Raw genomic sequence first — 14,564 nt, 5'->3', positions numbered from 1 at the left:
GTTACTACACTGTGCCATCACAGGATTCAATTCTAACCAACACCGCTGCCAACGCAGTCTGAAGGCTAAATCTGAGGGTCAGGTGGCTCTATCCGGCTGTTTTCAGGTCTTGACAGCCACTCTTATGGTCTCAGCTCCATCTAGTGTCCACATGGAGACACAGGCACATATAATAGGCTTATTGTAAAACTTCTAATTTTTCTTCTACTAATTTCTATGCTAACTTCTACTAATTTCCATACTTGCAAAGAGTACAACACTCATCAGGCAAGGAGGACGCAAATAAGATCTGTATCGAGTATTCCTCCCCAGACTAAAATTTGGTCCTTCAAAGCAAGCGTTCTACAAATCCAGTACTTCTAAAGATTTGTGCACCCTGTCTTTGAAGGGATAGCATATTCATGCAACAAATAACACTTAACAATAACTGACATTCATTGAGTGTTCACTGTGTGCTGGGTGCAATTCTAAGTGCTTTAATTGTGTGAGTTCACCTCACCCTCCACGACGCTATGAAGCAGGGGTGGGGGGTGCTCCTTGTCCCGATTTATAGATATGAACACTGAGGCACCCAAAGATAGTAAATCTGTCACTTTGCTAATTTCTGAGGGGAGGCAGAGGCTGCCTACTGGGGCTGGGGACGAGGAGAGAACCAAATGGGAAGCTACTGCAAGGCTAGGGAGACAGGGATTGGTGGCCGAGACAGTCCTTGGGGACTCTGGCTGGAGTGAAAGGTGAAGGAGGAGGAGGGTGCAGAAAGGCCTGCTTTCTGGCCTAAGCATCAGGGCAGAGGCTGTGATCCAAGAGAGTGTATACAGTAGTCAGTAGTTTAAAACTATTTGTTGAGCACCTACCACGTGGCAGGCACGGGAGATGGAGAATTCCAGTACACAGGCGTGGCCCCCGTCCTCGCAGAGCTTAGAGCTCCACGGGGAAGGTGGGTGTCACAGGGTGACAAGGCACGCTTGCTGGCGTACACAGGTCTACACAGGACAGGTGCAGGTGGGGTGCAGCGTAGATGAACCTGAGCTGACAGGTGGGTGGGGGTGGGGGCCGAATGTGGGGTCATTGACTTGAGGACTGGACAAGGTGGCCCAGGGACAGTTGAACTGAAGAAACAAAGATGGAAGGAGGATACACACAGGAGATGGATGTGTGACCTGAGAGAACAAGGACAAAAGGGTTTACTGGGGCTGAAGAGAGGATTTGGGGGAAAGGGACTGGCCACAGGGCTCAAATGTCAGGGAAAGGCCATGGAGGAGGGACCGAAGAGGCCACCAGACTGGACAGGCCAGAAGGGCTGGCAAGAGCATTGGGCAGTGGGACTCTGCAGACAGGGGCTGTGGATGGCAGGGAAGGGGGTGGAGTTGAGCGTGAGGGACTTCAGGGCGAGAAGGAGACAGGACTGTGGCCTGAGGAGTGACCGAGGCTGAAGAAAGAGTTGTTTCATCCAGTTTGCTTTATCAAGGAGGAGCCAAGGCACATCCACAGGCTGACGGGGACGAGCAGCTGGAGAGGGCTAAGCAGGAGGCAGGGGCTCCTTGGAGGAGGAGCCAATCCATCACAAATGGGGAAACGAGAACCAGCTCAGGCAGGGGGAAGACGGTAAGATGGGTATGGGTTTGGGACAATTCTGAGAATGGGGATAGAATGGAGAGCAGGTGGGATGCTGAGGGAGCTGCCCCGATGGCCTGGAATTTCTGGACGTGAGGAGAGAAGGGAGGGCCTGAGGAGGGGAGAGGTCTGGAGCGCCCCTGGGTGGCAGGAGAGGACTGGGTTAGTGGACAGTGTAGGGCTGTTGGTTTTCTTTGGCAGGGAAAGGCCAAGGGTCAGAGCAGGAGGGCTGGTGAGGGAGTCATGGAGGCTACCGACCCCATGGTCTAGGCTAGGGAAGGAAGGGAAGTCAGGAGTGGACAAATAGCCTGAGAGAAGAAGAGACAAAGGATAGAATTCTCAGTGGGGTCAAAGAACAGGGTGTGTGTGGACCAGAGTGGAAGAGGTGGCTCAGGAAGTTAGGGCCAGAGATGGGATTTCTGAGGAAGATTTCGGAAGAGTCACCTTTACGATAAGCCTGGGTGAGGCTGAGGAAGTGGGTCTCTGAGGGACACGTGTGGCTGTGTGCTGTTGGCAGGCCTCACTTGTGACCATGCTGGGACAGGGGGAAAGGGGGGGGACGGCAGGTAGAAAAGAGAACCGAAGTCCTTGGTGAAGTGGGAGAGGGCCTAAAGGCCAGCATGTGACAGCAGAGCATGGGGGGAGGAGCACCAGTGGCCTGAACCTCCGAAGGGGAAGGGAGGTTCTAGGTGAGGGCAGGGCCAGGGCTATAGACAGGGTGCTGGCAGTGGGAGGCAGAATCCTGAGGCCTTGCCAGGATGCCGTCTGTCCTTGGTATTCACGGTTGAAAGGAACCGTGTGCCTCAACCTTCTGAACTTCTCTCAGGAGTGGATGCAACAGCACGTGTTAAGAATGCTTGACGAGCAGGCCAGTGCAGGCCCTGCCACGCCAGGGACCAGAAATCCCCAATGGCAGGCAGAGCCGAGGCTTCCCACCAGTTCATCCCACCGAGGCTGAAGAAAAACACCAGATGCAGATGCCACCTTATTGTGCTGCTTTTAATTACGAAAGATGTAAAATGAGGCGTTATAAAACTCGGAAGCTACTTTACACAAATTCCAATCTTTAAATATTGTTTAACAAGGGGCTGGGACTCAGGACACTGGCGGGCAGGCTGACTAGTTGCTCTGATGGGTCCACCATGAAGCAACGGAACCATCTGTGCATAAATCAGAAGAGCCCGTGAGAGTCAGATTGGAAATGTCTTCAAATACACAAATGGTTGGAATACACAACATCTCAGCTCAGGTGACAGACAGTAGACTTAGGAGAAATGAAACAGGACAAAGGAGAATTTATGTTGATCTTGACATGATCAAGAAAATTCTCTCCTAACACTGTCTGTCCTAAAAACCACAACCACACAGAAAGAAAAAACGGAAACAGATAGGTTTTTAGTTCTATGCTATTTAACTGCTAGTAAATGAGAGTAGTACAGCCATAAATTTCTTGTGACAAAACTAAATATTGAAAAATAGTTTATTTTGAAGTATGCAGCCACTTCAGATGCCGAGGACCACCCCTGGTTTGTTGCAAAGGCAGCAATGAGTGCAGACTCAGCCGCTGAAGGCACGACACCTGTCCATGGGTGGCCTGGACACCATCTAAGCAAAGTGGATGGTCTAATGCCCAAAACCTTTTCACAGGACAAGACTGGACTGATGGACTTACGGACAAACTTAGTTCAGTGCTAAACCTTACTGTCATCATTACAGTCCCGCCAAAATGTCACTTTTCCTGGGAGCCTCCATTTCCATGTGTCACCTGGAGAATGCCCCAGGGGCAGCGCACTTCACAGTGTAGGTCTCAGGGTCTCCAGTTGTAAGGCACAGCTGCCCTGCAGACAAAGAGAGCTGGCACCCCGACATCGATGATCCCCACGGGAAAGGCACTGTGCAAGAGTGGATTATGCTGGGACCTCCATTTCTCCAAAAAAAAACCCAAAAAACCCCACACCAAAAACTTCTTACTAACAGCATCACTCCCTGTCTCAAAGGCCAGATCAGATTTCGGGGACCTTCGACACAGGAAAGGCAGCAAGGAGGTGGCTTCTGTCGGCACACTGGGGTGCTGTGTATTGTTACAAGGAAAGGCCCTTTGAACAGAAGTCACCTCCGTCTGAGATCTCACGTCTAAAGGGATCTGCAAGTTGCACTGGGAAGAAGGCTTGGGGGGGAGGCCGACTCCTCTCCGAGCCAGGGCTCAGGCAAGGACTGCGGGTGGATCTGCCGATTCAGCAGCAGGGGTTCAGGGCTAATGCGAAGCGAGGAGACCTGGGTCCCCCAGAGGAGGATGGAGTGGTGTGCCAGCAGGGTAATTTGAAAGACTGGACGTAAGGCAATCCCTCTGAAGACAAAAGAGAAACGGGATGAGGTCTGGAGATGTTGACAGTCAGGATCCTGCGACAGACTCTTGCCATAAGGCACAGAAGTATCGGGTTCAGACCCTCCTAGCGCAGCCTGGCTTCTTTGTGGGAAAGCAGTCTAGCGACCTGCAGTGACACTCCTGGTGGCCCCAGGAAGGGCCATGGCTGTCCAGGCAAAGGTTCGGCATCTCTCATCTCCCTGCAGTGTTGCTGTCCTCCCCGCCCTGTCTTCTCATGCCTATGCTCTGCTCCACTGCCCAGACCGCTTCCCAGAAGTGCTCTGAGGCATCGTCCCCTCTGTTCTCTTCAAACCCACCAGTCAGGTTTCTGGTCAGGGGCTGGCCTAGCCTAAGTTGGAGGAAGCAGGCAGGGGTGGAAATGTGGTGACACTATTTTATACTAAGGTACTGATGACTAATGATGGTTTCATGAATTAGGCCTTCAATTTACTATAGACTATTTCTTCAACCTCAAAGAATGTCTCTCTTTTTAAAGCAATCTAGAGCAAAACGTGCATCTGAGAGGGAAGACCTTTTGCGGTGAAGGCCTGGCCAGGATCCCTGAAGCCCCAGCCTTGGGAGGCTCAGACATCCTGGAGGCGCTCAAAGATAGTCTGTGCCTACCTGCCATGCAGAGCAACTCAAGGAGAGCACAGCACCCAGTCGGATTGTGGACTTGGTCACCTAGTGTTACAGCATATTAAAGTGCACGCTGAACTTAACCACAGGTGTGTCAGAAAAGCTAAAGCTCTGAGATTTGGCAAGGAATAGGGATAGGTAAAGATTAGACTGCCTCCCGGCAAGGCAGATTCGCTCATTCATTCCTTCATGCACACATTCAACACGCAGTTACACAGCACCCACGCAGTGCTAGGCACTTAGGTACTAGGGGTTCAACGAGGAAGAAGGCACAGTCCCTGCCCTTAAGGAGCTTACGGTCTAGTGGGGTCATAGTGCCACTCCCGGTCCACAGAGAAACAGCTTCCCTCAGTCCAGACCTCTGGCCATCCCCTCCAGCTGGTCTGCAGAGAGGGAGGCCTGCACTTGCCTGGAGCTTGTCTGGGGGATGACACGTGTCTGTGAGACACCTACAGCCCCCTTCCTTCTTCCCCAGCCACCAAGAACAGCACTGTTCTCCTCAGGCTCGTCTATCACCAGGGGACTTTCTTTCAGTGACTGAGTGGAATAGTCTTCCTCTTCCTCTTGTCCACAGGAAAAGGGATCCTGGAGCAGCAGGAGAGACTGCAGACCGGAGGAAACAAAGTAGACTTCAGTTTGCTTAACTCAAGTCTGTTCTTGGCCTCGTGGTAGTCTTCTTCATATTAGAATTAAGGCATCGGAGAGAACACGGCTCTCCTCTCTGTTCTGGCACATCCCTGCCACCAGCTGGCGGGCGCACAGCCATAACAGCTAGATCGAGAAGGCCCGAGGTGCTGGGGTACCGCTGCTCAGACCCAAGCCCGTTCCTGAAAGCCTGTGGCTCCTGCCGGCCTCCCCTGCAGGGCCCTTCTTCAGTGTCGGCTGAGATCAGTGGTTCTGAGCACTACGCAACGCTACTGGGGCCTCCAGTGCACGGTATTTTCTACTTTTACACATCGATCAACCAGATGGCCAACAGAAAGATTTAACGGTCACGGTGAGGACCCACTCATCGGAAGCTCCAAAGCAGCCTGCCTGCAGCAGCACCCTTGCCGCAGGCCTGGGAGGCAGTGCACAGCTCTGTGGTCGAGAGGGAGCCACAGCGTGCGAGACGCGACCTCATCCGAAAGCTGGGGGCCGTGGAATCGGTTCCTTCTACATCAGAAGCCTGAGATAACTACAGCCCAGGGGTCTAGCTGGCTCCATTCTATTCCGTTCTATTTTAGCTGTTTCAGAAATAAATTCTCCTGTTCTGTTTCACTCTGTCACAGTCGGTCAGCTCGAAATGTCTCTTCCACAGAAGGGTCAAGCAGGCCCATGCTGGAGTCACTTAACATGTTGAGTCCGTCCAGGCTCAGAGGTTCAATTTGGAGCTCTTCTTCCAACGGAAACGGAGTGTCCACGCTCAGGCTGACCTCGGGCATGCCTGCCAGTGCGCTGCTGAGGTCTTTGAACAGGCTGGTGCTTGAGTCTTCTGGAAGGAGCAACGAGAGGGAGAAACAGTGCGGATTAGGAGGCGTGAGGGCCCCAGGCTAAGAGGACACAACTGATGACATCTCCCAAAACACTGTCCCTCTTATCTTCCCAAGCAGGACAGTGATGGCCTGTGTCCCAAGCACCCCCAGGTCTGCAGTTTTGCTGTGGAATCTACATTTTTTTCAGTCAGTTCCACAACTCCCTTTGCACAGGTCACCAGGCCCCTTCCCCAGGGCCTCGTGGTCTCTGGGGCTGGACAGCTGCATCTCAAAGAGGTAAAGCTGAGCTGGGGGACTTGCAGGTTCGCTTTATATAATATTGTTGTTTAAACTATCGTACAATGGAATCTTTAAAAACTAGCAAAATAAAAATAGCAAAGAAGCTGAGTGGTGGCCCACACTCACCTGTCAGAACGGTGTTTGGGAAATTCCCGCAGTTAGAATACAGGTTTGGTCTCAAATGAAATGAGTCCTGGGGTTCTCGTGGACCCTGCGGCACCAGGGGCACCTGGAAGCATCAAAGGTCACGTTGTAAGGGACCATCTCTGCTTCCAAGGAGTGAAGAGTGCAACATGCTCTCAGAGCAAAACCGGACATGAAAACTCTCTTAGAGGCCGTTCTCTCTAGGATCCGAGAGTGCTTTGCCATTGTGATAACCTACGCAGAACATTCTTCTCAGGAGGCAGATGCTAGGGTGGAGGAGGGGTCCCTGAGGTCCACAGTTTGGTGACCTGTCCCCGTTCACACAGGGTCTGGCCCACTAAGCCATCCCAGGAGGCACCAGTGGTCATGGTTTCAGTGGCCCCTCTGGTTTCAGACACCCTTCCTCCTCAGTCTCACCAAGACTGAAAACCTTTGCAAACTCTGTGGTGGGAACCCTTCAAAGGCTCCATCTGTAAACAAGGAAGTGACAGGCTTTTTTCCTCTTTGGTGTCTAGAAAAACAAGAAAGTGGAAACTTTTTCTTCTCACACTCAGAGGGAGGAACCTCAGGCAAGCCCCTCTCTATGAGAAAGCTTCTGTGAGGACTGGTTCACCTTCTGACTCACCTAGACTAAAGCGGCTTCTTCAGAAGACGGGGAGGCAAGGACTACTGGTTCCTACCACAAGGCTCCACCATGGCCTACTCAGGAAAGATCTATCTTTATTTATTTTACTGTTATTATTAAGTTCTGGAAAATGCTCCACTCTTCCTTCTCTCCCTAATCCAGCCAAGAGTCCAACCCATACTTACTGAACACTACAGCATCCCGGGATATTAAAAATGATCAGTGTTAGGGAGAAACTAAAAAGCAAAAGGAAATGGCTGAAGGAAAATATCTTAGGGGAGGACCCCTGTCCCCACCAGGACCGAGCTCTCCCCAGGAGGCCACACACAAACCGTGTTGGTACAGGAACTCGGCCTGCAGGCAGAGGCCTTTTTGTGTCCCAGTCTCCTCAACAGGACAGATTAGTGGACTGCTGTGGTCCCTTCTGGTGTGAACAATCCTACAATTCTATGACTAGAGTGTCATCAGAAGTCTTCTTGAACCAATTGTTCCAACAGTTTCTCTGCAGAGGCCTGACACTAAATAAGGCAGCCACACCAGCATCTTAGGGCCAGGGGAGAGTCCAAGCTCGCCTCGCCACCGAGCACATCTGAAATCAGGGAAGTGGAGTACCAAGTCCATCTGGTGTGGGTTCCACACTGGGATGGCCCAAATGGGGCAGTCCCTGCTCCAAGGAAGAGGCAGGCCTGGGCGATCACTCACCTGTTGGGTAAATGCTGGGTCTGGCCTCAAGGACTGCTGGTCAAAGCTCACATCCGGGAAGAAGTTGGTCAAAGAAGAGCCCTTCAGGGAATAGGGAGGGGACCATTCAGCTTGGAACTCAAGGCAAAATGGGTGTTCCCTCCTGATATTCCTGCTGGGACTCACCTGGGGCGTGAGGAGCGGGAAGTCTGACTGCGGCAGAGATGAGGCTGCCTGGGGCTGCTGAGCAGGGGGCTCCTGGGTGCGGGGCTGCTGCAGGAGAGGCTGGGGGAGCTCCTGGGGTGTGGGGTAAGGGGGCGGTGGGGACACATGGGCTTGAGCTTCTGTTGGCAGGAAAGAGAGCGGGCTTCGATCGGAAGACACCATCTGTAACGAACAAAGCCGCTGATCAGCGTGGCTTCTGAGCTTCTAGTGGTTAAGTCCTTTAAGATTAGGAAAAGCCTGAGCTCTTCCTCACCATGGTATCCTCTGCGATGCTCTGAGAAGCCTCTTTCTCCTCCTTCAAAGCATATCTCAAATCTCACTTCCCCATAAAGTATTTCCCATTCAATGACAATTTCGATTGTCTTAAACCACAAAAAGAAAACAAAACAAAAAACAGCCAATTTCACAAATTTCCTTGCAGTTTTCTCAGTGAAAATCATGTTTTTTTTTTTTAAAGCCATAACTTCTGGTTAAAGATGGGAGACTGAAAAAAGCACTTACTCTGCCGTCTCCCAAAATTCTACTAAAAACACTAAGATAACATTAAATAACAATAAAAATTAATAAACAACACTAAAAAAACCACAAAGACAAAGATAAACGGAGAGAAGAAAATGGTAACAAAATATGGAAAATGAAAAGCAGATGGGGGGGATGGCCCCATGGCCTAGTGGTAAAGTTTGTGCGCTCCGCTGCAGGTGGCCCAGTGTTTTGTTGGTTTGAATCCTGGGTGCGGACATGGCACTGCTCATCAAACCATGCTGAGGCAGCGTCCTGCATGCCACAACTAGACGGACCCACAACGAAGAATATACAACTATGTACCGGGGGGCTTTGCGGAGAAAAAGGAAAAAAATAAAATCTTAAAAAAAAAAAAAAAACAGAAAAGCAGATGGACAAGTAGCAACTGTCTTAGCAGAGCTGAGAAAGCCAAATGCTAAGCTAGTAGCAGGGAAAAACCAAGAGGCAATGGGATTTGCAGCACAGCGGCCCTTAAGGGTCTGGAACCAGGACTGTGGGAGCAGCAGGGGAAGGCAGAGCCAGAGCCAGGGGGACCTCAGCAAAGTGGAGGTGAGCCGCAGCAGGCTCTGGAGCCCTGCCTGCCAGGGGACTGGAGGGCTGTCCTCTGCTGGGAGCACCACTGAGGGTCTCGGGACAGGGGATACCAGACCCTGGAAGGCGGCACTCTCCTGAAACCCAGGGTTTATGAGAAAGCTCACCTCCGAATCTTGAGCCCTCCACCCTTCTTTCCCAACTCGGCTCTCAGAATGCTGGTGTCCAGGCATACACCCAGGTGCATGATTAGGAGAAGTGTCCTTCAGGCACCTGATAAGCCTGAGAGAAAATCCTAAAACTTACAACATCAGAGGTTCCCCAAGGAAATGGCCGAGCCAGATGACTCAACAATGAAGACCACACTCAACAAGCCCAGCCATCTACACAGAGCTCCCAATCAGGTTGTTTGTGACTGTTCTTAACTATGAGCAGGGCACCAAGGATCAGAGGACTATGAGGAAAGCAGCTGAATGAAACTCAGAGACGAAGGCAGACACACTGAGAAGAGAAGCTTAGAGAAATCTAGGCAGGAAGAAGTAGACAGGAAAAACAAAATTACCATTATAATATTTAGGCTATTAAAGAGCTCCTTATCTGTTAGAAATACCCATTAAAATAGTTGCAATATGTATTTTGATATACATTTTTTAAAAGAAGGGATATGGATGAGACAAGATTACAGAAATGCTAATAACTGTTGAGGCTAGATGATGGGTATAGAAGAATTCCTTATATTATGTTCTCTACTTTTATGCAAGTTGGAAAATTTCTATTACAAAACATAAAAATAAGAGAAACCAGAACAAAAACTACCACTGAAAACCTCAAAGAGATAAAAGATGATATTGCATCCATGGAATAAGTATGATGCTATAAAAATGGAACATTCAGAGAACAAAAAAGAATTGTTGGCAATTTAAAAGTATGAGAGCAGAAATGAAAAACTTAACATAAGGGTTGGAGGATAAAGTTGAGAAACTCTTCCAGAAAGCAGAGAAAAAAGACAAAGAGAGAGAAAAGAGGAGAAAGAAAAAAATAAGGACATTAGAGGAACAGTCCAGGATGTCCAACATTTGTACAACAAGAGTTCCAGAAAGAGAGAACAGAAAATCAAAGGGAAGAAATCATCAAAGAAATAATTAAGGAAAACTTCCCAGAGATGAAGGATATGAGTTTCCAGAATGAAGAAACCAACCAAATATCCAGACTCATGTCAAGCCACATTATCTGGGAGTTTCATAACACCAGGGACAAAAAGATCTTACAAGTCTCCAGAGGGGAAAAAAAGGAGATTTCATTCAAAGGAGTAAGAATTGGAATGCAATTGGATTTCTCAGTAGCAACTCTAGAAACTAAAAGGCAATAGACTAACACCTTCAAAATTTCTGGAGAAAATTATTTCAAATTTGAATTCTATAGCCAATTATTAATTAAACGTTGGGTAGAATAAAGACATATTTAAGGCATGCCAGGTCACACGTACTCATTCTTATAAAGCTACTGGAGAAGTTGTTTCTAAATGTATTGAGAGAGATCTACCCAATTCTGAAGGTTTGGGATTCAATAATTAACACACACATAGAAAACCAGATTAACTTCAAAGTGAGACATTGATTAACTCCCAGGAGAAAAAAACTGTTATTTCAGAGTTTACTATATGGTTCAATGATGACTACACTATTTTAACTATAAAAACACTAAACACTGAGTAGTGCTCTAATCAGAAAAACAAACCACATTGTTGGAGATGAGGAGGGTAAGTAGGAGTGTGTGTGTGTGTGTGTGTGTGTGTGTGTGTGTGTGTGTGTGTGTGTGTGTGTGTGTGTGTGTGTGTAGAGGGTTCAAAAGAGTTGAAAGAGAACTGATTCCTAATCTTCCATGTAGGATGCCATTAGATACTGCCTAACACTAAACATCTAGAACAAAGTAAGCGTGAAATAGCAGTTACACCCCAGAGATTAGCTAAAGTGGTTGAAAGCAGCCACGTCTAGGCAGAAAGAAATATGGTTAGTGGGAGGGGAAGACAACTGTTATTTCATAACAAGCCCTTTAAAACTATTTGACTTTTTAAACTACGTACATGAATAACACTGGGATTTTTAAAAATCTAAACATTAAGCAAATAACAAATGAAAACATCTGAAAGACGACACTCTCTATCCCCACAGTCTCCTTAAAATGTGGCTAGAAATTAAGAGTGTATTCTTTATATCCTATAAAATAATCTTGCAAAATAAAATAAAAGGCAATCCAAGAACACAGAAGAACCATTAAAAGACAACTATGAAATATCCTCTCGCCCTCTCCCGGAAGGGATTACTCATATAATCAAGATCCCGTAGTTAGCGACTGGTGAAGAGTGACTAACAACTGATCTGCTAACTCCTGCTGCTGTGTTCTGACTCCCCCTTGCTAAATCATCACTCATTTACAGCGAAGTGGTGAGTAAACGACGTTATAATGTACCTAGAGAGTGACCAATAGGTTAAAAATATTGATGGTTATGGTAAGGGAACCATCCTAAGGGCTTAGAACAAAGACAAAGTCAGCAAGTTAAAATATGATGTTTCAACTCCTAAATTCCTGTAACAGACTTATGACTTCAAAATGTGCCTCCTTCTAAATAGACCTCTTTGGGTCCTTTTACGGAGCTATGATTTTTATTATACCTAGTATTTCATGAATAATAAAAGTATTGTTTCTCAAATCTATAGTCCTAACTAGGGAGGAGGTCTAAGCCAATATCAGAGCTTCAGGAAGGCTCTAAGTGTCTTCCTCGGTGTTCCCCTGCAGCTTAAAGAACTTAGAGAATCAATTATTGATTTTCCATGCCAATTTAAAAATCCTAACCTGGTTTCCGCTGCTGTCTCAGATATATCTGGATTGCATCCTCTACACCCTACTCTTTCCCCCAACCCCAACTTTGTGAGTTAGTGATTGCAAACTGTCCAATGTTTGCTTAAGAGTAATCTGCTATCGGACCAAAAAATCTGCTACTAGAAATCATTAATGCATTCTGAATTATTCACACTCCTGCTCTCTCTGATTTAACATATAAGTGAGAACTGACTGCACTGGAGACCTCAGGGACCACGCCTGGCGTAACGGACCCTATCCATTTCCCACATGCTTCCGTCTGTTCCACTGTGAGTTTGTGTTTGTTTTTACCTGCGAGGCAGGGTATGGGTTCAGTGGGCTGGTTGAAGAGAGCTGTCTGCTGAAACCTTGAGGTGCTTCAGGGCCAGGAGAAAGTGTGAGAGGGCTGACGGGAGGCTGCCTACGCCGAGAGGGGCCGCTCAGGTTTGTGGTGGGAAGAGAGGGGTTGCTAAGGGAGAAGAGACGGAGTGAAGGGTGAAGAGCAGAGGCACTGGGAGCGGACGTCTGTGGGTGGCGACTTAGGGAAGAGGAAAGCGCCGTCTTGTTGAGCGTGGCCTGGATGGAGGGGTTACTCCGAGAACTCTGGAGACCTGGGAGACAACAAATTCACAAGTTACTTGCTATAATTTCAGAGAGTTTTCCAAAGATTAAAGGAAACTTAACTTCCTACCATCCGTACTGACGATGATTCTGTACGTAAAGGAGCTCCCGGGCAACTTTCCTACTGAGAATGTGTCAGATGGACCAACGCAAGGAAAAGCCGAGCTCAGACGGAGAGAGAGACGCCACTGGGACAAGGATGAGTTTCTCTTAAGAGGAGTGAGAGCACGTACACCCCCTGGGAGGGCAGGCCTAGGTAAGCATGGGCTAGTGGAAGCGAAATGTTCGGTGTGCTCAGCTCCAACGCAGAAAAAGACCCCAGGGCTGTACAACAAGTTCTGTTGAGTCCCGAAGGTGTCTGTCCCAGGCACACTGCCCAGGTCCTCTGCTGCCTTTAGAGATGTCCTGTCACTAGGGTCGTGGCTCTGGGAGAGCTGCCTCAGTGGAGCCTTTAAATACCCTGAGCACCCCAGGGAGTCATAGGAACGGACACTCTCACGTCTCCTGCCCCGGGTTCCTTTCTTTTTGTTTTTCCGGCTCCTGAGAAATTGTTCACCACAGTCTATTCCAATTCAGGGAAAATGAAGTTCTTGCTGGCGCTTTGCTTTATTTGTGGGGAGGGTAGTGAATTTTATAGCAGGAGCAAGAGAGTTTGGGAAAGGCATTTCCATGACACAGGCTGCTAGGGCACAGGCTCCATGAGGCCAGGGACCCTGTCCCATGCCCTGCTGGATCCCTGGTGCCTGGCACGGGGCCTGGCACAGAGTGGATTTGCTCCGTGAACAAGGCTGCTGCTGCTGCTGCTGTGTATCTCAACTGGCAATGCCCCTGTTTCAAAGCCCAGCCCATCATTCTTGTCCAGCAGTTGGGGTGAGCAGAACTGTCAGTTGTATCATATTGATGAAAAACTAAGTGTTAGATAAACGTTATGGAAATGAAGAAATGATAAAATAAAGCATTTTTAGCTGGCAAATTATTTTTAAAAGGTAGGAAAGATGTCTCTGATAAAACCCTAACTAGTTAACCCACAACTCAACTCCATGAAAAGGGCAGAGATTCGGCTGGCTCAAATTAGAATCAGAGCTAAAGATCTGAATTTAGATTAAAAAAAAAAAAAACCACCATTCATTCATTCAGAAAGCTCAAACACTTTAAAAAAATATGTGCAACTTTGTATACCATGCATTTTAAGGAGTAGGTAGAAACTGTTAAAACTTGACACTGGTTCTGACATGTTCCAGAAAAAATAATGCTTTTTTGAGGAAAGTAACAGCCAGTGATTAAACATGGGATTTTCAGCTGCAGCAAAGTGTCAAAGGCAGCACTGGAGAATGCTAGCTTCCCCAAGACCTGCGGGAGCCAAGTGCCAGTGCTGCTTCACTTATGTGACCTTGGATGTCCCTGTTACAGAGAATTCACCGGGGACACATATATAGCAAAAGGATAATAACATGACCAAAAATAAAGGTTGCCTCTGAAATCAATTCTTCAAATGTAACATTATGTTGCACAATGGCAGCATCGCTGCAATCAATAGGAACCTTCCAGGTGACTACCCCAAAGGGGATCACTCTCATTTGATGGTGAGTTTTGATTTGCATGGACAAGTCTTGCTGAACCCAGAGTGAACCAGCAAGCACTTCCCCTTTAGTCTCTCTCGAAATTGAATGGGAAATTGGAACATCGGTCAGGGTTCAAGTAAACATAGTCATGTTTCAACATGGGGCCCGAGCTGGGGGCACTCAGACTACTACAGTGACACCAAGACACATTATGGGTAGCATTTTAATACAGCCGTATTCTGCATTTTTAAGCACTTCTGAAAATTTGAACCAGTAATTTTGAACTGTGGTAGATTTGTATTTAATATACATATCCATTAAGCATAAATATTTTCACCGTATCCATTATAAATTTTCTAAAATTTAAAATATTCTCTTTTGAAATCCAATGGGAAATTGCAGGGATCTAGAGAGACACCTGT

General features: G+C 47.9%; 1 protein-coding gene across 2 annotated transcripts in view; it reads right to left on the bottom strand.

Moving 5' to 3' along the window:
- Window positions 1-3,020: 3,020 nt before the first annotated feature.
- Window positions 3,021-14,564, bottom strand: part of CRTC3 (CREB regulated transcription coactivator 3) — a 94,276-nt gene continuing 82,732 nt past the window's right edge. The window contains exons 11-15 of one of the 2 annotated variants that reach the window (XM_044760985.2): window positions 12,272-12,570; window positions 8,009-8,209; window positions 7,844-7,924; window positions 6,499-6,601; window positions 3,021-6,092 (exon numbers count right to left, since the gene is read on the bottom strand). In XM_044760985.2, coding sequence (XP_044616920.1) covers window positions 5,884-6,092; window positions 6,499-6,601; window positions 7,844-7,924; window positions 8,009-8,209; window positions 12,272-12,570 — 893 coding nt within the window. In that variant the 3' untranslated portion in view covers window positions 3,021-5,883. The remainder of the gene's footprint in view (window positions 6,093-6,498; window positions 6,602-7,843; window positions 7,925-8,008; window positions 8,210-12,271; window positions 12,571-14,564) is intronic. The other variant, XM_044760992.2, reaches the window with a different exon arrangement.

This window comes from Equus asinus, chromosome 2 (assembly GCF_041296235.1).
Source record: "Equus asinus isolate D_3611 breed Donkey chromosome 2, EquAss-T2T_v2, whole genome shotgun sequence".
NCBI classification, from domain to species: domain Eukaryota; kingdom Metazoa; phylum Chordata; class Mammalia; order Perissodactyla; family Equidae; genus Equus; species Equus asinus.
The sequence above is the reverse complement of the archived record's forward strand: the minus strand, read 5'-3'. Positions and strand labels throughout refer to the sequence as shown.